Genomic DNA, 25947 nt, shown 5'->3' on the forward strand with positions numbered 1-25947 from the left:
CTTCAAAATGCTCATGGAAGTCCCACACACTTACACTGGGACAGTAGGGCTTCAGCATAGCTGAAAAAGTCATGTCTCATGTAGCATGAAGAGGCTAATGTGCGAACAAGCTAACATTGGCCACAAACACATGGGCATAGACAAAGGTTAAATAGTCCACTGGCTTGTCCTGACATGCCATTGGTCACTGACTACAGGATTTGACTCAATACTTCCCTGAGACAAAATGAGCTGAGTTACTGCCATTTTGGATGGCTCGCATTGGTATCACACTGCCTTACGCCAGCTTTGCCCCCTACTAAGTCATGTTTGGCTGAGAAATTACCTTGCCAGTTGAGGTATTAATTGGGACGTGAGCAAGCCAAGACCATGATAATAATTCTTTTTATTATATCTAGATCATAGGAGGGTAGCTGAAAGTGCTGCTGTGGAAAAGCCTAGAAAAACAAATACCATCCTTTGTCATTGTGATTTTTCCTATCAGACCAAAGAATGCTCTCAAAGTTGCATCCATGTAGCAGGGGCTGAAGGGGGGCACATTACATGGTGATGTGAGCAAAAAAGGGAGAATCAGTCTCAGAAATCAACAAAAACTTCGAGGACAATTGATGCTTTTTAAAGAAGCTGCCAGACCTGCATGGTAAAGAATATGGTGAAGGTGAGAAACCTGTGATTCGGTATTGCAGCTAGTTAGAACCATAATTGGGAGTGCACGGTTTCTTTACACAGGGAAGAAAAATGTGATTTGAAGTGCAGGTTTTAACCTCTCTGAGCCTGGAATAGTTCAGAGGGAGATTTTCCTCTCTGGTACTGTGCCATGTGAGGTCAACTCAGCCCTTGTGTAAGTGCAGATGCATGAAGCCCCACTGGCATGTGTCATTTACACCTATGGAGTTTGTTTTTCTGTGCTGGTCTGCAAGGAGTCTGAATTTACCATACCTCAAATTTGTTCTGTCCCTGACTTATACCCCTTGGGGAACAGCAGAATAGGTATGGACAGAAAAGGACAGAAAGAGAATTGTGACTATGACAGTCTGGGAACTTTGGAGCCTCTTTCAAATTTTGTTCAAAGTGTAAATTTTTTTTCTTAGTTAAAATTTGTGCATTTGCTCAAGTACAGAATGTGAATTTTAATTCACTCAAAACAAATAAATCAAATAAAATGCCATGTGGGAGCACTGTCAGGTTGCTGGGTCAGACCAATGCAAAGAAGAAGCCGCAGCTGCAGGAGAACAGGGACAGATTTGCCCCAGGTGTTGTACATGAAAAAGAGGGTGAGGTGAAGCAGTCTCTGGTCTGTCATCTTTGTTGGCAAAGAAAACAATTGGTCCTCCAAGTTGCCTGCAAAGCAGTACCATCTACTTCTCTGCAAATAACCTCACTGGCATGGTAGTCGGTGCACTTTTGCCCATCCCTGGAGGAAACAGGCCATGGGCTGACTCATGGGCAGTGTCTGCGCAGGCAGTGCTGTGTGAAAGGCAATCTTGGCACAGCACAGACTGATGAGAAGCATCTTTACACAGCGAATTGCAGGCCTGGCTGGAAAAATATCTCATATTCAAGATAAAATGAAAATTGGTGATACCCTATCACAAAAGCAACCACCCATGAGAGGCTTGCTTGCCTTGGTAACACACTGAGAATAATTAAGTTTGAAGATTTGTATTTTAGTGACGGGGATGCAAGCAAACAGAAGGTCAGGAAAAAGGAAAAAGTCTTTTAAAGTTTTGGAGGTTTGGACCTAATGTGTTATATAGCACCAGAGGATGGGGCTGCAGAGCAGTTTCGTTTTGCATTGCTGAAAATACTTTCTCTTGCTCTGGTTAACTTGGTGATACGTTGGTTTCCTATGGCAAGGTTCAACATAAGGACTTGCATATCACTTTATATCCATATGCTGAGGTACTAAGCCTACTGTTCTGTGCCACTGCAATGATATAAAAAAGACAGCAAAGAGAAGAGATCGGTTGGCAATAACTTCAACTCACAAGCCAACTCTGTCAGTATTTGCATACAAGTCATGCTGAACTCATCCAGAGTTTGAGAAAAGCCTGACAGAACTGAGCATGTTTATCAGCCTAAGTAGGCAGGTGGGGAGGGGCTGCCAGGGAATATTGGAATGATAATCAGTGCCTCAGAAGATGAGGAATTTTACAGTATGACTTATTGAAAGCACACCAAAAGTGATGGGCAAATAAGACACCAAAGGTCCCTATGCGGTTTGGGGCCATATCAAGGTGCTATAAATGCTCTGTGACTGCCTGTTGGATGAGGGGGGAGAGAAGAGCTGTCAGTTGCATGTCAAGAGACACTTGAAGTAGCATGTGGGATAGTACTTGATGGTCTGAGAGATGGACTCACTCTTCCAGGAAAAGAGGAACAAACCCACACGAGTTGTAAAAAATTGGCTCAGTTTCCATCTCTGAGGTTTTGAAGAAACTCATCTTGTGAAACAGAAGGAGTGAAATGTAACAAAAAAACATGGAAATTGTCCCATGTTTTATTAAAATATTCAAACAATATTACAAAAAAAATCCCACTCCCTGTTCTCTGAAGTGCGTACACAGGGCTACTACCCTCCAGAAAACGGCTGGTTCAAGGCATCTCGGGAGCATAACAACACTGTCACTCCCAAGGAGGTGGGATCACATTGGAGCAAGGCTTTGGCTCTTCTACCCTGCGGAAAGGGAAGGGTCAGAGACACCAGAGCCAGCTTGCTGCTCTCCTTGCAAGTTGGTGGAAGAGGTGTGACAGCTCTCGATCCAAGGGTTGATCCCTTCTTGCATCCCCCTCCCATGGCAGCAGCCATCCATCTGGATTTCTGAATATCAGTATAGTCCAAGGGTGTCGGTGTCCTGTGTGCTCTGCAGCCATAAGCACCTGCGTCTTTTGGTTCTTCCTAGAATTGACCCTGACTACACAGCACTGAGACGGAGCAGATCTGTACCATGTGCCCTATGCCACAAAAGCTGATGGTAATTCTCTGTTGAATGGAGTATAGAGGATTTAATTTTCATCCTTGTTTCCATTGAGGAGTACTAAATGGGCTTCAATGGCAATCCAGAAACAGAAGCTGGGACCCTGGCTTAATTTCGAAGCTGCTTAATGAGAATGATATGCTGCTTGCATAAGGATTCTCTTCTAAGATGATGCTTCTCTAGCTCTGGCTGGATTTATCACTGAGAAATGTTGCTTTGGGAAAAGCAATTGCTCATACAGCAACTGCATCGTATTACTATATGCCATTTACTATGGTTCTCTGTTGAACATCTATCGATTTTTAAGGAAGAATGATATACCGGACAAGTTTTTCTTCAATAGAATCAAAATTACTAGTGAATGAGGATCCAGCCTGTAAGGGAGATGCCGGCTCTCCACCTTTTCTCCAGCACAAGTACGCCAGGCCCTTCAAATGAATCACTGGTGTAGCATCTGCAAATGGATCATCTCATCACACTCAGGAGCAGGCATGTAATTAACTCCTTCTGACAGCAAAGGCCAGAATCATCCTTCAGGAGCTGATTTTCTTGGGATGGTTGGCTAGTTCAGAAATGAGTATAACCATCTGAAAAGTTCAGCCACAGCTGGACCTGCATAGAAGCACTGTGTGTTAATCTAGCATGAGATTTGGTAGCCAAGAGCCCTGGGGTCTGATCTTGATTCCATCACTGACTTGCTGTGTGCTTTGGAGAAGGTCATTTAACCTTTCTCTGGCTCATTTTCTCTATTAGTGTAAGGGGGGGAATGATACTAACCAGCTCCCAGGGTGTTGTGAAGCATGACTAAGCTGTGTTTGTCATGTACCGTGGAAGTACAAAGTATATCTAAGGCCTCTAGGAGCAAAGATACGAATTGCTGACAGGAGTTGCTGGCTCCTAGCCTGAGGCTTAGCCCCAGTATGTGTCTTCCAGGAGTGCCAGAAGGGAGTATTAGGTTTGTCACATGCATAATTCTGTGTCTTGTTTTGCATCACCCAAAGGGCTCTGTTCTGTTAATTATTTTTCTTATTATCTACACTGTGACAGTTGTGAGTCCCTCTTGCAGACCTGGCTCCTGTTTGCAGCTCAGTGGGTGGAATGCCTTCTCAGAGCACCACAAGCCTACTTGATTCTCCGCTACCTCACCTAGGCTGTGTGGGATGCCTGTTCCAGTGCAATAATAGCCCCCAATATGCAAGAGCAACTCTACACTCAGCTCTCTTCAGCTTTCCCTAAATGTATTTTTTTAGCATGATCAGACATTATTATCAGCTTCTATTGGTTTTGTTTCTACTTGCAGAGTAATTTTCTGTATACAAAGAGACAGAGCTTGAGATAGCCTGCTCTGTAACGAGGGAGAGGTGAGCTTCTCGCATCTACTCTCAGGTGCAGGCAAGTAGCAATATGTGAGTAGATGTACATGTCTTGTTGTGATACAGATTGGCTGAAATAAGGCAGCATATTGTTGGTCTCTGCATGTCAAAGTCCTGAGGGGTTCTGGTAGTGGTCAGCACTAGGGATCGTGGTTCCCAATTTCTAGCAGGGATTGCTCTGAAGCACAGAGAGGTTAGCTGACCTGTCTAGTGTGTGTGGAGGAGGACGGAGGTGTGAAATGTGAATAAACTTCACTTGTTTAAATGGAAAAAAGAATCTAAAGCTAGGGAAGCCTTTCATTTACACCTGTTCATTCCGTTGACTGTAGGGATGTTCCTCCTGATCTGCCACAGTAGAACTGAAAAGTGTGCTCTCTTTTAATTAGAAGGAAGCACCTTTTAATCAGCCAGTGCAGTGCTGACAGATGCAGTGCCTGAAAAGAGGCATTGAAAAAGAAGCCTGAATGAGTGTCTGAAGCATGTTCCAACCCTCATAATTTCAGTACTCCTAAGAGGAAGGGTCTCAGCTTTTATTCAATTACTCTTGTTATGCAGCTTCCTGATGGAAAGGCTTAATTCGTCTTGTAGCTCTGTTGCTCAGTGGCATCGCAGACAAAGTACTTTGCCTTCACTGTAAATTGTTCCAAGGCCAGGCAGTGTGTGAACAAGAGCATGGGCATCACGTTACAATGTTCATCCAAGGTGCGCTTGGCTATATGAAGTAAACACTCGATAAGCAGCTTTGACTTGGGAATGTCATGGCAAGCAGATTTAAGTGGATATATTCTTCCACTCTTTCCTGAAACACATCTTAGTGGCTCTCCTGCTGGTCTTGTATGTATGCTTTGTGGTGCCAGGCACAGGAAGCACTTAATCATTTTACAAGGCAGCCAAATACAAATTACGCAGCCAATTAACAAATACTTTCATCTACAGGTTTTATACTGCAGCTTGGCTCTGGTCATATGCAGACTAGCACAGAAGGCCCAGTTCAGAAAAGTAATTCAACATCTACCCAGTTTCCATGAGTGCAAATGGCACTTCAGCACAGGTTTACATGCGGCACCCCAGCCTTGGAAACAAGTTATTCTCCTAAGCAGGACACAGTCTAATACACCAGGATATCATCTTCTGGTTGTGCTGCAGATATACTTTGTGATCTTAGCTAAATTGCTTACTCTATGCTTTAAATTTAAATGAGAACAATGACTCTTCTTCACTCTTCTGTGTATATTTAGGTGGCAAGTTCTTGAAGACTAGGATATATAGAGCAGGAGGGTCTTAACAGCAGCTAACTTCATATATCTGATAATATACCCCTGCAATCAGAAGGGACAGAGAGAGGGTCCACCCTCAGGTTGTTTAAATAGGCATTTGCTGTGAATCAGTCTCCAGAGGAACCACCATCAACCCATTCTGTGTTTTAACACAACCAAACCGCGGTCTTGGCCGAGACTTCAGCGTATTACTGTTTAACATGGGCATTTTCAGAAATGCACTCATGTTAATGAATAATAAGGTTAGTAGTAATAGTAATTAGGAATTTAAGACACCTTTTAATGTGTATAATACCATTTGTCCCAAACTACTTAAGAGGAGTGTAGTTGCTTGCTCAGTAGATGGCTGAAATGCAGCCAACTCTGGGATGAAACAAAGCTTACATTTTAATGCTGCAGGGTGAAATTGTGTGAACTTTTAAGACAGAAAGTGCATAAGAGGGCTGTCCTATTCCTCTATGTTTCTACACCAGCTTTTTATACAGGAGTAGGAGGTCATTAGCATAACTGGTGGCACCAGACTCTTGTGGCCTAATCCAAATGGCTTTAATTTAAGAGAGAAAGGAATTAACCAACATTCATTTACAAGATAAAATGGGAGGAAAAAAGAAAGAAAAAAAGACCAAGAAGGTACCTCACCTATTCATGCCGAGATCTCAGTGTTCTCATATATTTCTTACTCCTACTCTTTCAGCTGCTTTAAATTATAGGTCAGAAAGGTATTAAACAGACATAACTTCAAACACAAGCAGAAAAAAAGGACACAAATGGGGAAATTCTAGGTATAATAAACCATGCCTGTCATTCAGACACCTTGCTCATTCTTGGACTGAAATTGCAGTTAAAATGCAATTCATAAAAACGGCACTGTCTTATTCAGCACATCTTTCCCCTTGGCTTTTTATTCCTCATGTAGCTTTACAGAATAAATATGGTTAAAAGAGCATGTTATTAACTAAGGATTAGTTGATTCTAGCTGGGCAGGTCAACTGGAGTCTGGAGGTGTCTCTGATAGCCTGGTCTGCCTACCGGTGTTCATGTTATTACTGATAAGATGTTAGAAGGATCAAACAAACAAAAGGAAACTGCCAGTGGCAAGCTGATGAAAAATGTAGGGAAACCCTTATTTCTGTAAAAGAGCCACAAGGTCAGACTTAAAGAGCTGAGGTTAGTATAAAGCCTTTGGAAGATCGCTGTGCTATTCACATTAGCACCACTTTCCTGCCTGGTTGAGGTCTCAGCCACCTGAGCAATTGCAGTGCTAATACTTTGCCCAGGTGCTGCACAGCAGTCACTGAGAAGACAGAGACTGGTTTTATTTAAATGGACACTATTCCTGTTTGCAGCTGTTTAGTCTGAGTTCAGTGAAAATTGTGTCCTTTAGATACGTCTCTTCCATTAAATATATTTTGGTTTGAATTTGCTTTGTAGTCCTATCAGGGAAAAAAACCTAATATTAAAATTTATTACTCAGTCAAACTGTCCAGCTTTTTACAAGACTAAAACAAGGAGCTGAAATCTGCATTATAAGGCTTCCAAAATCAATGCATTTAAATAGCATGCTTAACAACAGCGTAGTAACTTCAAGTCCCTAGTTGTGAGAATTTCTCCTTAGGGTGTTGTAAGATTGGAGGCCAGGAACACGCTTGACTTGTCCAGGGAGAAAGCTTATTCCATGATATCTCATGTCCTGGAATTGCATTAATATTTTAGTGAGAGTTGCATGTGTTTTTCTAAGGGAGCTAAATCAGATCAGTCACTGGATGTGAATTTACCTCTATTTTGAAATTTTAGCTTTATGTAAGCTTAGTGCCTCTGTTCTGCTGCATGCACCTGCAGGACATAATATTTAGGTCTGTAGTTGATGCTAAAGAGTTAATAGCAAGTTGAGACAGACTGTACAAAAAGAAGTGCAGGACTTCCAATGATAGGACTAGGAGAGAAGATGGAGAGCATAGAATCATAGAATCACTAGGTTGGAAAAGACCTCAGGAGGTACAATATTTACTGATATATTTTGTTCAGATACTGCTGATGGGTCTCATTCTTCTCTGGGTAATCAGTCGTAGCATAGGATAGGATGGTGCAAATCAGCTGTCTGCTGAAGATTCAGTACAAGGACTTTGACTTCCCAAGTTCCCCATCATCCTTGTTCTCGTTCTTCCTTATTGACAGCCAGCAGCAGTTGAGACCTTTTGATTTATTTACAGGGCTAGGACAAAATATGCAGGCAACTCTATGATAGTGAATTAGGTGATATACAAGCAAGAGATAACAGAAGAAGGAAAAATTGCTCAAGCTCTGTAGTGATCATTGTGACCCAGTATGAAATTTCTTATATATCGACATTTGAATAACTGTCTTTGCTTGGGCACAGCGTCCTGTTGACTACAGACCCTAAAGAAGCCTCTTCAGAAGAGTTTCTTAGGACCTTTTTCATCACTATAGGAGCTTTCCACTGACCCATCTGACCTTACTGACCTAAGACTGGAACTTGCTTTTCTGCTACGTAGGGAAATGTCTGGATACTGGCACTTCTACGGTAGATAAAGCTGTATCATTGAAGCTGCACTTTCTACTATTTAAGTAGAGCCACCTCCAATAACATTGTTCACCGGGTATAATATAATTGTGTCTTCTCTGGGAGATTGTTGTAACAGGGATGCTGAACAAGAATGAAAGCTCTTCGTACTCCCTGACAGATGGAATGCAAAAATACTAAGTTAGATGTGGCCAGACCCTCAGGCACACAATCAAGTCTGTATGGCTTAATATGTCAGCTGGTTCCTGGTAACTGCATTGTCTTCACAAGTGAAAATGTGAGATAAATCGTGTTAACTAAGCCTCATTAATAGATGTTTATGCAAACGTGTATTCCCTCCGATTTGTGGTGGGATATAAACACACAGGAGGAGGGATACAGGAGCTCAGCTTATGTGTGGTATCTCATGCTACAGTGACTTCTGTCACGAATTCCCTTGCTCTGTCTGTAGAGATGTGATGACAGGAGAATTGGGACTATCTGTAGTCATTGCGTTGATTTCCCTGCTGGTTTTCTGTGCAGAGAGATTCTGCTGAGAAGTATCTGTCCTCTTCTCCTCCTTTTCCATGAAGTCCTAAATGGGAGCACCCACAATGACAAGCTTGGAAGGACCATACTATAGGAGTCATCTTTGCTCCAGGTGGCTTCTATCTAACTCCAGTTTTCTCAGTATGCAGAGGAAAACATGAGCACACCCCATACAGGACTTCAGCCACAGCCTTTTGAGGGTTTGCAAACAGTCTCTGTGTTGTTGGGATTTCATTGTTGTTCTTGATTAGGGGTTCTGTAATATTTCACTCCAAACCTGCTCAGTTTGACATACACTAAGACACTGACAAATGAGGGGCACATACCTGTTCTTGCATTCTGCGGAGAGGACTCCAAGAAAAGCCGATTGTTTGTAGACATGAATGACCAAAATCTATGACTTGCTTTTATAATTATTCCTTTTCTTCTTTGGTAGCCTAACAGTTTGTAATTTTTCTGTTTGTTCGTGCAGGAACTACCTCTTCAGACTTAGTCTGCACAATGTTTCTCTTATTCAGGTATGTTCACTTTTTACTTTCTTATTTTATTTGACTTGTTAATGAATGTTCTGTAATATTCAGTGTACATTTTCAGAAGGCTCTATAGTGTAAATTTGCCCAGAGTGATGGAGCAGGGAGAAGACAAAGTCAGAACCAGATGCTTATACACACTCCAACAACAGTGCTGGGGGAGGGCTATTCTACACTTGCCCATTTGGACAGTGCTCTCTGCTCTTGATTCTTGAGTGTTTCGGCGGTAACGGGATCTGCCAAAAATATGGCATCCTAAGGAACAAGGCATGTAGTGTGACTGATAGGGGCTTAAACACAACAATCAATAGAAATTCTTGGCTTTCATTAGAAGAGATGTCAGCAACATATAGGAGAAGCTTTTACTATTCTTGTCCATCCTTGTTTTTAGCCACTATTGGCATTTGTGAACACAGACTGCTGAGGAGCTGTGTTTTGCTGAATGCAAAACCAAGATTGTCTTGCAAACATTCAAGATGCAAAGAGGATTGAAAAATGTATGTTAGCTGTGGCAGAATGAAAGCAAAGCAGATAAAGATTGAAAGGGCTTGCAAGTATCCAGAAGTATGAGGACTTTCTTCTCACTGCACTGAATCTGGAATTGAAAGATGCAGCAAAAATTGTTAGTGAAAACCCCAAATGCTTATCTTTAAATAAATAAATAAATAAATAAATACTTATTCTCTGGGATATTTACCATCATCTACAGTTGCTAGAGCACCAAATCATTCAATTCAAATTATTATACCAAGAATTCAGCATTTCTCAGACAGATTCATGGGCCTCCTTCCTGCACATAACCACTCACAGAGGCTCTAGGGGTGGATTGCCAGTCATTCCCATGTACACAAGCCTTTTGCTGTTAGTAGGAGTTACAAGTTGAGATGAAGAGAAGAAAAGATGTTTAATGGTTGTAAAATGCATTGAATCTTCCTTTAAAAGGAAAACAAAGTCCACAGTTACCAGTGACAACAATGAAGAGTTGGAGAACCTGATACTCCCATTTGGCAAGAGTTTCCTTTTGCAAAGCTGTATTAGCATGGCTGGAAGGCTTCCAGTGAGCACATAGGAGAAGGAAGTCTCTGTAGTTATGTGAGGTGTTGTACCTCCTGCAATGCCTGTTATAAGACTGCCTGACACAGCCTCTTGTACTTATCAGATGAGAGATCCCCTTCCACGAAACCCAATTGTGAATCTCCATTATATACTTCTGAAGTCAGGCTTGACTTGGGCCCTTTTCAGTGCTGCGCATTTCCTTTCCTACACTGCAAAACATGGGAATTCTCCTTCTATGGCACTGGAGGATGCTGTGAGATCTCCGGTTAACATAATGAGCTTAGTTTGCTACTGCTTTCTGGGTGTATCCGGTCATTTTGCCAAGACTTTTTGCATGACAAAGAGAGCACGGAATTATGTTGACACACGTGTTGGGAATGATGGAAGTGATTGTTTCCTGACCTAATGGTTGCCTAAGTAGCTGCTTGGCTTGTCTCCATAAAGCACATGATGTGGCTTAGAGGCACCCCCTCCCACCTTCTCCCTTCACCGTGCATCATTTTAAACATCAGATCAGAAAGTGAGACAAGAAATGCAAGGAATTGGCACTTGGTTCCGTGGAGGGTGAGAATGCAGTTTAAGAAGTAATCGAAATGTTAATCTGGGGTTTTCTGTATTTTCTCTTTGCTTGTAATTAAAATACAGCGTGGATCTGGTCAGGACTGATTTGGGGGTAGTCTTTCCTCTTGAGACTGTGGTCTGATTTATTTCTGTTCATGGGACTTACTTACCAGGTTACCAGCAGTGCTAAATCTGCCTCAAGGTACAGGATTTTATTGACAGATGTCAACATCAGTGCCCCTTGCATTTGTGCATCCACGAGGTGTGGACAGAAACACGAGGAGCACAGACTACGGAGGCAGCAGGATATGCTGGTTGTGAGGCAAAGCCTGGTAGTGTGAGGAACGTATCTCTTTGGGAGGGTTAGAGGAAATTTAAAGCTGCTTTTCCCTGAGTATTCTTGTGCAGTTGGTTATATCCCCAGGCTGTTCTGTTTCTGTGGGAAAACGGCAAGGGCACATTTCAGCCCCACAGCAGTCGTGGAAAGGAGAGGAGACCAGGATGTTCCTGTGAAGATGACCCTTAATTGTCTTTTCAGCAAGGGCGGCAACAGCATCTTGTAGCAGCAATATCCCTGTACCACCTCTTGCCAGCACAGCAAATGCAGTGCTTTAGTCTCTCATTCTAGTAATGGGTAGATCTACTAGCTCACTCTACGTAATGCATGTTTGCCTTGGCAGTTATTCTTCTTTAACCAGAAAATGAGTATTTCCTGCCATTGAGCAGGCTATAATGTTTTTCATCAAAGCATTTCTTTATTCAATGCTTTCCAATGGGAATAAATACTTCTTTTCCTAGATTATAATCCCATTTATGGACATTGCATATCACAAACCCAGTGTTAACCATGTTGTTACACTCTGATTTTAGAAAGGTTTTAAGCTCCCAGACTATAAAGCCTGTGCTCTTTCCTTCAACCTGTTGAATGACTGTGGATATCTTTCATATAAGCCCAATGCAAAACCAGTAAAATGAGCAGGAGATCTCCATCCACTTCGAGGATCATTTTATGAAACCATCACTCCTGAAAATACATTTTATGTGTCTTTAGTTCCAGAAGCTAATGTTGTGGTATTACTCGTGAATCTGTGTTGAACTGACATTAATATAAACTTCATTTTGTAATCTCCATAGCAAAGACCACTCTGGAGTATAATGTAGCCACTCCATGTAGTTGGGATAGTAAGTTTTTGTCTTAGAATTGCAATAGACCAGAAGGCAAAATTTAGCATTATGTGGGAAAGTTACTGGAAAAGAACTGGTCAAAAAGATAATATTACCCTATAAAGCAGTTGAGATTTCAGGGTGGGAAAGAAAAGATGTAGATTCTAGGATGTGTCAGCTATTGGACCGTATTATACTTTCATAAAGGGGTAATTTCTTTTTCTCTCTAGCTCCTAGTTCTTTGTCTTAGATTCCTTCTCCAGAAATAGATGCTTTTGTCCCTACTGTTCTACCATGTGCCAGTTTACTCCTGTGTTTGAATATTATATCGGATCTGCTGAGGTTATTTTTCCAAGACTATAGAACTGAGCTTTTACATGAGAACTAATGAGTGGACTGGAGCAGAAACTGAAGCAGAACAAGCTAATTTCCTGCTTGACAGAACAAAATATCCCAACTTCTCTGAGACTTCCCCCTCTTTTCTCCTGTTACCAAAATGTGTTTCAGAAATTCCATTTGGGACCTGAGAAAACTTTCACCAAATGAGTTTTACTTGCATAAGAAACTTCATGGTGGATAATTTATTTTTTTTTTGCTGAATGGCAATATCTAAAAGGTATTTTGGGGATCACCAAGGTATTTTGGGGATCACTTCAGATTTTTTCTGCCAAAATTGAGGCACATTGTTAAAGAAATTCTCAAAATCAGCAACTTGACATGCCTCAGGTGGGGTATCCAGAAGCACCTGTTAATTTTGAAAACGTTAGCATGTAGCATTCAAATTCTTGCAGCAGTCAAGAAATACAATTTGAAATTGGTTACTGTTCTTAATCATTTAGCATCTTTTTAAACAAAATCCCTACAACATGTTTCATCTCCATCTTTAAACCGTCCTCTCGTATGTATTGTAAGTTCTAAATATGAGATATTTTATAGAATGTATTCTTAAAATATGCACTTGGAGCACATGCTGTTTCATTCGCACGTGGGCCTGAAAGAAGGCTTGCTCCTAATCTGCAGTTTTCACAGTGAGGCCACAGAAAAGTCCATTTTATACTGGCATTTGTAATTAATAGAGTAGGTGGAAGGGTCATTTTAAAAACATAAGCCTTTGAACAGATTTCAAAAATGCACAATGCTGATTAGGACTTCTTAGCAAGGAATGCTGTTCTCTGATGTGCATCAAAAGCAGGCTACTTGGCAGGCATTTCATAAATCCCAATGCAGTGCCTACCCTCTGTTCACCCTGATTTTACCTGGAACTCAGAGTTCTCAATAGAACTGTGTGGGAAATGATTTTTCCAACCTTTTTGAGATGCCAAGATATTTTTCATGGAGATCAAAACAAGACTTTTTGACACCTTTGTAAAATCTGAAAGAGAAGGAGATAGACACATGGTTACTTAGGATGCAAATATTGTGTGTCAAGTTATTTTCTGAAGCATCAAGGGAGAGGATTTGAATGTGCATTTCTCTCATCTCAAGCGATTAACCTGCTTTGTTTGGGGCATCTTTTTTCCTTTCTGTTCCTTTCATTTATATTTGTGACCAAAGCTTTCCCTCTGGATCCAAGGTTACCTTCTGGACTGTTGTCCAATAAGTTTAATACAAACTGTTAGCATTTTGTAAAATGTTTTTATTTCAGTTAATTTTAAGGGCAGATCTCTTCTGAAAAAGTTTCTAACCTGCCCCGTGAAGTCTGTATGCTGACCAGTTTTGTTACATCATCATAATAGTATTTAAAATATTTTAAGAGTATGTATGTATACCCTTTCTTAAAAATAAACTGTATTTTAACAGAAAATGCAAGAATAAATTGGTGCAACTATTGCAAAACTATTTGGATGTCATATGTTATTTAATCCATTAAGAAAGAAACAAAAATTTGAGATAAAATGATGCTTCAATTAACAATCTGATATTTTTTCTTGAGAATAAAAATAATTAGTGAGGACCAAGTTCTTTTCCCAGTAGTTATAGCCCTGAATTTTATAGGTTTGCCTGTGGAGTTACATGCTGTCCAGTACCACCTGGGCTGCCAGGATCTAGATCGCTAGTTAGAGATGTAGAACTACCCCACGGCAAAACATGAAAATGCTAAAAAACACATGACTTCATTCACTTTTTAAATTTTGCTCCAAATTTACAGATCAAAAGCACATGCATTCATGTGGACACTTTGGAAAATGTTACCCAGTTATTAGGGCGTAACTTGATGAACTTTTCAGTCCCACTGGAGGCACAAGACTAAAACCCAAGCTATAGGTTAGCAGCCTGTTTAAGCAGCGTTAACTCTCAAGCTTGATCTGAAACTTAATGAAATCCATTTCTCTATGGCTATCATGGGTATTTTTTCAAACCCCAAATAGAGACAGAACGTTCCTGCGTGGTCCTGTAGCAGATGGACTGCAGCTACATGTGCAGTGCATTTCTCGTAAGGTTGGTTTTACTCCATTTTTTTCTTTTCCTTAATCTAAGCAGCAGAAACATCCCTGCTACAGAGATCAGGCTCTTAAACTGCACAGCTGCTCCCGAAGGCACACTTCCCTCCCTGCTAGTCCCTGGAGGGATCTTTAACTCTGTGACATAATCACTGGTTAATCAACAGTACCTATCAACAAAGAATAGTTAATAATAATAAAACTTGCCTGTCAGTTCTCAATATGTCACATAGCAACAAATGGAACAGGTTTCATATTTTGCACTTTGGATCAAACTGAGCATTAAATGCATTATTTTCTACTTGTTTAGGGCTCAGTAGTGCCACATTAATGTGTGCTGATGAGAAACATGCTCTGCAAGTATATAAAAGTGTGAGGAGAGGTGGCAGAGTTTAACTCGTTTTTTCTCTGTGTAGTTGAATAAAATACGATAAACAAAACCAACAGGGAGCAATGAGTAATATAGTTTACAGCACAAATTGTCACTCAAGTAATCTTTCCTGGTGAAAATATTTCACGGAGAAATTTTAAGGATTCAGAACATGTTCACAAAGCCCTGGCGCTCATCACAAAACTTACAAATAATAGATAAATCTTACAACCCCAAGAGACGCTCGGTAGGCACCAGACAGGGCTCAGGGCGCCCGGTTTATCTGCCTGGTGTTTGCTGGCATGCAAAACAGGGATATAGCACCCCTTTGTAAAATGCTGTGAGTTTTGTCGAGAGAAAGAGGCAAAAGCATTGTATTTCAGGTTTACTTGCAGAAACATCCTTGAGCCAGAGCAATTCCCATTTTTCAAAGTATCCTTTCAAAAATCATGAGGAAACCAGGTGTTAATATATCAGCACAAACCCTGGGGTGCTCAGAAGCTGGCCCAACTTTGCAGAAAATATTTATTTCTTCAGTCTCCTTGGAGTGTCATGGTCATCATCCAATTTAAAATCCAGTTTGGGAAGTAATTTTGGGAAAGAGTGAGAATACTTTACCAATCTTTATGTGCCACTGAGCCGCCTGACAGGAACTCCATTTTGAAATATTCAGGAATAAGCTTCACTTTCCAGAAATCATTTTCTTAAAAGCAGTTTATTATTTGTTTCTTGCAGATTCCCAGATACTTGTTGTATCATATGGCACATATTTCTAGATAAAATATTTATTTATTTATTTTTAGGCCAGTGCTGTTCCCTCATTTAAAAACATAATCAAAACCTCTACTAGAGCAGATGCAGTCTTTAATATGTGGCTGGTAGCTGAGTTATGATTGTCACATATTTTATCAGTATGCTACAGTTTTTATTAACAGATTAACATATAAATCTACTCATAAATCACCTTCCAAAGCTGCACCTAAAACCTCTCACTCTCAGCCTAGAGGTTTAAAGCTATTCCATAATAAAGCTTATATTGACTGAACAAACTTTCTGGCAAATTCAGCTTTTTATTCTTACGTTATCAGGTTCCCAAATCAAATCTGCTCCCTGACTACGCCCTTAAAATGACTGATTAGGAGCTAGAGTGTGGCTTTCAGGTGCAAGTCTGCCTTCCCAGGGTTTATCTTAGGGAAAAATTTCTATCTGGAGTGGGAGATGGGGAAGAAGATGAGGCATGTCAAACTGGAGATGACCGTGGCTGAGGGCCATGCTTCATCCTCCAAGGATGCAATTCTCCAGCTCCTCGCTGTAGGGAACTGTGTAGGCTCCAGCATATGCTGTTGTGAAACAGCCTTGTGCTGATGTTACTCATCAGCTGTAATTGGGAGAGCAGAGAAAGCAAATCTCTTCTCACACTCTGTAGCATTGAGTGATTTCTGAACACAACATCCTTTCTGTCTGAAAGAACCCGAGTCAGGAGTCCATTTATAGCCAGTAAAGCTTTTAAGCCCAGGTTTAGCTTTAAATAAATGCCAGTTTTCCTTTGAGAATTGTCCAAGTTAAGAACACTCTGCATGCTCTACTGAATGAGAATACACTTCAATATGTGCATTTATAGATTAACTAAACTGGCTTAGAGTGCACTGTCTGGTTGTGATCACTATAATTGCCCTCTAAATTAGTATTTAAGCATGGTATAGGAAGTTCTGATATATATGTTTACATATATATTTCTATGTATGTATGTACACAGGCGGGTCTTATACATAGGGTTGTATAGCATATATAGAAGATGCAGGAGCTATACCTGCTTGGATTCATACTTGGCATTAAGCAGAGCAGCTCTCCTGGAGCTAGTGAAGGCTGTAGACCTGATTTACATCTGGAGGAGAACTACCTTGCACGCTTACATGGTGAAGTGAGGTTTGCATGATGCCTGTCAGCTATGGATTGCCAGCCCGCTTTCCTGAGTAATTTGTTGTCGTTCCCTCTTCCCTGCCTCACCTCACCTAAAACCCAAAATTACTACAGGGGTTTTGGTCTTTGTCAGCAAACATTATGAACAGGATTCAGAAATTGAGAATTTAATTAGCTGCTGAAGTCGCTTACTGATAGCAGTAGCATATTGGGCTCTTTATTTGATAAAACCTTGCCAGGCATTTTATGTGTAGGGAATGAAGACTAATGTTCTTTCTCCTTGCAACTTACAGTCAGGACCATTAAACATCCTTAAGAAAGGGAAGGGAAAAAAATGAAACTGAAAAACACCTGAACCCCTTGGACTTTTCATTTTGTGTGACCAACATTGCTTCTGTATCTTTGCAAAATGTATTTTGGTTTTCTTATTTACCCCTTTTTCTCGGTGGGCTGCTTTCCACTTTACCAGCTCCAGGAGGCTCTTGGGGATCTGTGCACGCTTATGCTCTGGTTGTCCCCTGCCCTGACATACGCTTTCATCTGCTGCTGCTGCTGTCAACAAATCCAGCCCTGCAGATGTTCCTGAGAGGCAAATCAGCCTCTCGTTGCAGGCTACACCTTAGCTAAACTGACATTTATATAATCTGAGATTTATATAAAAATATGAGTATACCGCTTCTTTATTATTATTACTTTAGGGACGTGGTGTATTTTTAGACATGGAGAGACTTATTCTCTAGCTGTGAATGCTGGCTCGCCACGAGCCACAGAAAGCATTTCGTATTTGTTCCTGTTCCAATTAGGATAGTCTGATCTGATCATTAGTGAAGACTCTAGCGCAGGACAGGTTTAACGCAGCACCTTCGCCTAAGAGCAGTTGATGCAGCAACAGCAACCTATTGAGTTTCACACGCCGAGCGGAGGGTACACGCAGTCAGCTGCCACTTCATGGTCTCTTGGAGAAGAGGTGATACCTCCCAGAGTCCCTCCCCTGTTCAGCCAGCTGGAGTTTGTGGAGGTGGTGAGCTGCTGGTCAGTGATGTCTGGGAAGAGTTCCTATCACTCTGCCGGACCCAGCACTGCCGTTTGCTGCTTCTCAGGGCTGTGCACTCAGTGATATGCTCTTCCTACCTGGGACACAGTGCCCTGACCTGTCCGTGGCATTAGAGCTGAGCTGCACGGGGAAGTCAGAAGCAAGAAGAGTCCTTGATAACACAAAGGGCAGCATCTTCCAAGATGAACAATGGAGCATTTGGGCCAATTACTGCAAAAAAGAGGAGCAGGTTTTTCTTTAAGACTGAGAATATAGGGAAATAGCTACATTTTATTCTCAAAGCAAAGCTTAAGAGAGATTTAAATTATTCGCGTCTCTTGCACTGGCTCTCTGCACAGGATTAAGTTTGACCCTGATAGCATCCAGTCATTTATAATGAAAGCGTACAAAAAGAATATCACCATTTATTGATTTGCGCCTCTTTAAGAGGGCCCATGAATGACCTCATATGTTTCCCTTTATAACCAACTATTGAGCCCTTAGAAAAAAAGAAAAGAATTATTTTATACTAAATACATTTCATGTCAGTGCGTGCATTTTTTCCCTAGATAAATAATCCTACTTTTCTCTGTTAGTAACAGTTGAGCCGATGTGTGTTTTACAGCTTCTTTTAAATACAGCAGTTCTGAATGACTAACACGAGGGGATTATTGAGCCTGGAGCTGCACAGCAGAGTCACTAACATGGCCTGTGCAGCTGTTAGCAGAGCTGGGGAGCAGGGATGGGAACTGTTTGCTCATCACTCCCACAGCACATCGATCCTGTCTCAGTGCAGCTTTGAGAACCTCAAAAAGCTTTGGCCTCCAAGGTTAACCCGCCTTCCCCAGACTGAGCTGAGGAAAGCACAGCCAATGTGCTAAAAGGACAGGTGAGTAAACAGGCACAAACTTGACTGTGTCTATGGTATCTCCAGCAACCTCAAATGGAGAATGATGGCAAGTTTTCAGGCTCAGAAGCCTTTCTTCAGGGCTGCAGGAGGAGTAGCAAACCTCTAGATAAACACTACCAGGCAACAGCTGCTGTGAGTCGCCTGCTAATGGGAGGAAGGTTGGGTTCTATCACTGGAGGAGGATGAGGGGTGTGGCTGTGGTGTATAAATGAGTCCCTGGATAGTGCTGCTGCTTGAAGAGTCAATGGAAGCAATGGTTTTACAGGTATTTTGCAGTTAACTGAAACTTCTTTCATGTAAAAGTTGCTACAGCTGCTTATATCTGATACACTTGTATTAGTAATATGACTGAATAGAGACTAAGCTAATCTGTCACTGGGGATTCCAAACGTGGAGAGTCAGTGAAGGAGATATACAGGAAAAGAGGTGTGTATTACTCTCCATTCTCTGTGAGAAGAGTTTGGATAGCTGTCTCACATGGACTAGCTGTCTCACTTATAGGCTGCTGTGGGGAGTTGAGTTGGTTTCCAGCCATCTCCAGCCTGGGCTTTTCTTTCTCCACGTGTGAAGCTGACATAATGACACTTGTCCTTTTGAAGTACTTTGAAATATGTGGCTTTTTGTTCAACTCCTAAGTATTATACATGATGATATGCACTTGTAAACACATGGAATTTGCCTTAATCATGAGTCTGCAAAGTTGTTATATTGTGATTCATAGTACATGTAATATTAAGCAGATGTTATCTTCAACTCTGCTTTCTAGGTAAGCAATTGTGCAACTTCAGCATGTCTGTATGTTTAAAATGGACCCATTTTTCACTACCTTTTTCCTAGACTTCTTAAATGAAGACCTTTAAATGGAAAAATAGAATAGCTGAGGGTCTGAGGGGGGATCAGGTGCAATAAAAATTTATCCCTTTAGATAAAAATGCTCAGAATATAAATAACACTTTAAATTTGTTTTATAAGAGAACATCTTGGAAAGAATTTGGAGGAAAGGTTATTAAAAATATTTTTTCATCTGAAACCCTCTTTTTCAGGAGTTTGGATCAAATGCCATACCTCATTTTAGTAGCTAATCACTTCAGACAGGAGACAAAGCATGGTTTTCCATTTTTGAAAGAGAGTGTTTTATTTCTTTTCTTAACTTAAAAGTAAATAAAAGGGCTGCAGCCATTTGAATAGGCTACAAGGTTGTGCAAAGAGGAGTTAAGTTTTATTAAGAATGACAATAAAGTTCCTAAGTTAGCCTGGAAGAATTAAGGGGAAAAGTGCAGTTGCCTTAGAGGAGAGGATTTTGATGCATGGGGCAGAAAGGAATGATCAGTGGTTCATAAATATAATAGTGGTAAACACAGTGACAGAGGAAAAAAATGTACATGACTAATATAATTGTTACAGATTTAGTAGCTTTTGCTGTGAGATCAGTTATTGAGGATTTAAGAGCAATTTAGAGAAAAGAAATTTAATTTTTTTTTCAATGCAAGAGAAATGTGAAAGCATTGAAAACCACCAAAAAGGAGTTAGAGAAGAAGCACAAAGAGCTATGCTGCATTAATCCTAGTGGAGAATTATTTTATATTCCTTCATACTAACGACAAGGCATATTCTCAAAACTCATTTATGGAATCTTTGACTTTGGTAGCAGTCAAATGCAAACATGCTGGAGGGGAGGTGAGGGAAGAAACAGGTGGTGGGGGAATGTAAGGGCAGGACTCAAACTGAAAGGAATTGGAAAATAAATCCTGGGTTGGCAGGAGAGTGTTGACTGGAGAACAGAACAGAGGAGTTGGGAGCAAAGAATAAAGGACGCTACATCAGAGTTGTCTTAGCAGGAGAAGGACCAAATAAATTCCTTGTTGAGAGAAAGCTTGGCAGAGCTCACTATGGCATCAGGTGCTGACGTCTGGTGTTGGAAAAGAGAAGGCAGAAGCAAGGCAAACTGTGACAGACCAAGCAGGGAGTCTGAAGGCATCTGTTTCCCAGTTTTAAGAGGAAGCGAGATGAATTGATGCGACACACAGTAGTGGGGCTCTGGCCGCTTACAGTGGCAGCAGGCAGGGACTGAGTCCAGCTGGGCTGGGCAGCAAGGGGACAGGAGAGGTAAGAAACACTTGAACTTTTGATGGTGGGACAGGAGAGAGGCAGAGAACCATCTCCCTTATAATGTCACAGTCCAGCTTTGATTTAAAATGTTGTGCACTTTCATTTTGCTGCAATAAACATAAGACTTGAGAAATATCTTTTGGATTCTTGAAAAATCAACCCCTTTGCTTTTTTTTTCCCAAACTGACTCTTTGTGATTCTGAAACAAAGTATTTGATTTTACATTGATCAAGTGCTGAACTTCACCACTGCATATATTAGTGGTGGTGTGATGACATTTCAAATGTGAAGCTTTTGATATAAAGATGTAAAGCAATATAGAAATATAGGTCTTTTCTAGCTTGTCATTTCCCCACTGACCACTGAAAGTGTTGCTGTGTCTGTAGATAACTGTAGCCTGCTGGAGCCTTCCAGTGTAGTTAGGACTGGACGGATGTTGGCTTCATAATTAATTGGAAATGCTGGAGAGAGGAGCTTGGGATATTGTATGGGGAATTCAACACTGTTGGTTCTTTACTTTATCTGTATTTAAGTGTTCCTTGCTGATGGAGCACAGATGGTCTTAGATTAAGGTAAAAAACATGCCAGAACTGCAGGCTAGACTCAAACTGGGGAGTTAAGCTTGACATGAAATAAGCAGAAGGCTGTAATTAGCTTATCAAGAGCGTTAGGCACCTGGTGGAGGAAAGCAGATATGTAAAGCACAGTGTAGCTATAGAACAATAAAAAAATACCGAAATTTATTTTATGAAACTTGGGGGACATTTCATCACTGAATTCCTCTTCCAGCCCAGCCTGGTAACAGCTGAAAGGTCCTACTTATTCTTGCTTATTAGTGATTTATCAAAAGTGACATTTTCTGGCAGTTTGTGATGCTGAGCACCAAACTCCATAGAAGCCAGAGAGTCCAACGGTGAAAATCTAGGTGTGTTGCCAAAAACTTTCCTGGGAAGCTTGTGTCACATTTCCCCGTGCACCACATGTACTCCCTGACTGCAGTTATCAGCCATCTCACTGTTTCCTCTTGTTCTTTCTGCCTTTCTTTTTTCAGACACACATTGTCTTTCACCTTAACCCCAGGATTTAGGCTCACTGGGGCAAAGTTTGCCATTTAAATTTGAGGAGAAACGCCTAGCAGAGTGCAGCTGAGTATTTCATGTACTTCCACAGTACATGTCAGAATCCTGGTGTCTAGGAATAGGGGTCTGGATCCTTTCCCTAGGTATGCAAAACAAATGGAAATTCAGATATACATCTGCTGTGTTGAACAGGGAATGTACAAAGACTCCGTTTTAGCGAGGGTTTAGATTTTTTTGTTTTGCCTATATTCCTGAAGCTCAGAAACTATTAGTTTAAAATGGGGAAGAGCAGGAGGGAGAGTCTGGTTTCACTTAAGTTCCTCTGGTACAAGCAGGCTCAGGCGAGATCTGTTTTCATCCTGCCTTGCAAAACTTTCCCAGTTTCTCTGGCTTGCACGAACTGGCTTTGGTTAATTAAAGTAATCACAAAGCATTTGTTTGGTCTCAGTAATGCATCTTTCAATTAATTAAAAATTTCTTGTGTCTTTTTTCGTTTCTTCATGGTGCTACACCAACCTTAAGTGCATAGTCAGAAAATAATGTTGATAGGATAAATCGAATCACATGCATATTTATTTGTTTAGCTGCACACTGACCCTTTTTTTTTTTGAGCCAAGACAAGTTTCAAACCATGTTCAACATCTTATAGGATTTTAATGAGAATATATTGCAGTGTTTGTCTCATCTGAAAGAGCATTAGGCTCCCTCCAGTGCAATAGATATGATTTCCCTAAAGAAAAAGAGTAGGCTCAAACCGGTGAAAATACCACCTCGAGTTCTTCATTAGTCTCTTTAATAGTGCAGGATGTGCTGATTTTGATTCTTGAGTCTCAGTTTAATTGTTGGGAAAATCAGACCCAAATTGAGTATTTCCTTATATACTTAGTTTAGGTCCTTCTTAAAGCAAACAAATAAATGCTGAGCCAGTATGTTCAATGGTGTAATCTGGAGGGGAATAGAGAATGCAAGGCCTCCCCAGTTTAGAAAGCTGATAATACACAGAGGTTTCACGTGTGCTTCAGTGATTACATTTTGGGTTTGAAGCATAGCCGAACTCTTAATGGGAGTGCATAAAAATGCATTCAATTGACTGTGCAGGATTTGTCCAGTTTGCCTCAGAAGCAGAGTGGGGGGGAACAAAAAAAAATGTATAGTGGGGAACCGTTAAAATCTCTGTGTAACAGTGAGCTTCGAAGAGGCACAATGGCTAGGAAACCCGGAGCAGAAAAATGAAGGAGAGTAAAATTGCCTTACTTGATACAGGAATACAAAAGAGACTACAGCCATGGTAAATTGATTTTGTACTGAATATTGGCTGGTCCATTGGAAGGGTTTTTGAACCTTCTACTCCAGAGATCATTGTGCAAAACGGTTAAGAGGAGGCTACTTATAAGTCTCGTCACATCCATCAGTAGAGCTCACAATGAGGAAGGAGGGATTTAGTTCTGAATCGTGACTCTGCCAAAGAACATAAAGGGGTGGCGATGGACATCTTTTGGTGGTAGAGGGGCCTCCAAGGAAGAATTGCCTCCACTTTATCAAGGGCAGCCATTGCTGTGACTCCATTTGTTGGCTGGCTTCTTAGAAACAGCTTGTTGTACCTTGTTTGTAGCAACTGAAGGGAAAAAAAATACCCAAGAAAACCACAACAAAAACTGTTCATTACAGAATAAAGAGTGCTAATGATGTGAGAAACAGTGCGGTATGGTACCCACCTCACCAGTGACAGCCACACCTGCATGTGCATCAGCTGTACTTGTATTCCTGAGCTGTGCTCAACTGCAGTGGAATTTTTCTTTAATTGTTTTTGACTGAGTGTATTTTAGCCTCTTTAGTTATTTTACTGATTTATCATATAATCTTATGTCTCTGTAATCTCCAGTACATTTAGTAACGTTTGTTGTCATAAGCTATAGACTGAATGTGACATGGCAGGAAACCAAATTCCACTGGCTGTTAATTACCCAGTGTGCTAAAAGTCTCAGTTTCTATATGCTTTTGATCTTCAGTAACAGGAACACTATAAGTCTTCTTTCCTTAACATCTTCTGTGCTGTTCTCCAGTTCTGGATGTTGTCATTTGTTCTAAACTGGCTACAGGTGAGAGCTTTTTTAATGTCTTTTTTTACTAGCATGCCAAATGTCCAGTTAACTAAGACTATCAATTTGCACTTGGCCCTGTCCCTGGTTTTGCGTGCTTAAACACAATAGAAACATCTAATAGATTCAGTTGTTTTTTAAAAAAAAAAAAAGCATTCCTTTACAATACTTGCAACTAAATCATTGTCAGTGTTAAGCACTTTCAAGCAAAATGAAGTGGATCATCAGCAAAATGAAATTGTTGTCACAAAGTGACGTTTTTCTTTACACAGAATGATAAAATACAAACACTAGATAGTGGAAACAGAAATTCAGAGCCATCTTTATCTCTTCTTTAGAGCTGTATCTTTCTTCCAAAGTAACATGTTGGTGTGTTCATCTAACTTTGCTGCATAAATATGTAGCTGTCAGTCTAAGCTCGGCAAGTAGCCACAGCAGGGTGTGTATGCCTTCTTTCTTTACCCTTATGGACAGCAGTGCAATCCGATCTGTTGCTAAAACCCGTAATGTGAGCATCATTCCTGGCTTCTACAAGCCCTTCTGTTCAGGTATAGTGTTGCATCCATAGCTCCTCATATTACTGCATCACTAATATCTTTGCACCCTTCCACTAATTCTCCTTTTTTTCAGTGAATCTTTTTCCCATTACATTAGTGCTTGTATTAATTTTAAGGGTCTCTCTCAGATCTATTTATCTCTTCCTGTAAGAGGCTCGCTCCACTCGGGAGCAGCCCAGGAAGCCAGCATCTCTCTCCCCTTTGGTTAATATGCCTTTTCCTCTTGCTTTCTCCCATGTATTTTCTTTGTGTCTCGGAAAAATCTCAGCCTTGGTATGTAAAACTCTTCTGGTTACCAAAACCTCAGGATGAGTTATGCAGCTGGTGAGCTGAGGCTTTTCCCTGTTGCGTGGTTATGCTCCGTTGTCTCTGTGCCCTGCCTTCCACTGCTGCCTGATGTCTCATATATTACTATGTTTTGCTTATAATGTGTTTTGGCAAGGTTGTAGCTACACCAACCACGGTGTGTTGGTGCACGGGGAGTCCTAGGCTCTGATGGTGGCTCACGGGCACTACAAAACCAAATTTGGATGACAAAGAAAGTTCCATTGTGTAGAAAAGCTCGTATTGTCCTCTGCGTGGAATTCAGCATCAACTTGCAAATGTTTTATACCAGGATTACTGCAAGCTTAGAGCACTGGCAAGTCAATCTGCTTGCTTCAGATATGAATTTTAATTTGAAAGTACCTCCTCAAGGTTGAGCTGGCTGCTCCGTTATAAGCTGTGATTTGTACACAAACATTCCCGAAGAGCTGAAAAGTACAGGTTGTAGCCTGGATGTGACTATCCGCATTTATTGTTTAGCTTAGAAAGCACTGTTTTAGTACTTGGTATCAAATGTTCTTTAGTAAAGCTTTAGACAATTGCCATTAATAATAAAACTTTGTACTTGTACAGTACTTTCTATTTGAGTACGCTGTAGAAACCATGATCTGTTAAGCCTCACACAGTGCTGCTTTCAGGTAAGAAAATGCATGCTCTGGAGCTGTAAATTCCTACCTGACACTGCAAAGAGGGGAATGTCTAATTTACAGACCATACGTTGTTTAATGGACTCTTGTATAGGACAAACGGAAGCCAAAGGCACCAAAGCTCAGATTTGTTTTGTACATTATGCTGTGGCCTTGCCCCAGGGTGTCAGAAAGAAGACAGGATGTGTGGCATATCTCCTGTTGTTCTACTCTCTAAACCTGCTCCCTCTGTGCTACACTGATTCAGTGCATGCATTTTATGATACTAGGGGGAAAAAAAAAAAGCTATCTAAGAACTCATTTTGTGCTAGAGAGGAAAGCTTTTAGTCCACAAGAGAATGAAGTGCGGAGCTCATCCCTGCCTCTGACATGCTCAGTGGCTTTTCCTAGGCAGCTGACCTCTCTCTGCTTCTGGTTTTCTTTTTCTCCTATGTGCCTGCATTGTCTGT

At 41.0% G+C, this 25947-nt stretch overlaps 1 protein-coding gene across 7 annotated transcripts in view; it reads left to right on the forward strand.

Annotated features, from left to right (window-relative positions):
- Positions 1 to 25947, forward strand: part of SEMA5B (semaphorin 5B) — a 283392-nt gene that overhangs the window by 160498 nt on the left and 96947 nt on the right. For all 7 annotated transcript variants that reach the window (XM_054070049.1, XM_054070044.1, XM_054070043.1 and 4 more), the window contains one exon: positions 9171 to 9216. In XM_054070049.1, the coding sequence (XP_053926024.1) occupies positions 9171 to 9216 (46 nt within the window). The remainder of the gene's footprint in view (positions 1 to 9170; positions 9217 to 25947) is intronic.

Source organism: Cuculus canorus, chromosome 6 (genome assembly GCF_017976375.1).
Source record: "Cuculus canorus isolate bCucCan1 chromosome 6, bCucCan1.pri, whole genome shotgun sequence".
NCBI lineage: Eukaryota > Metazoa > Chordata > Aves > Cuculiformes > Cuculidae > Cuculus > Cuculus canorus.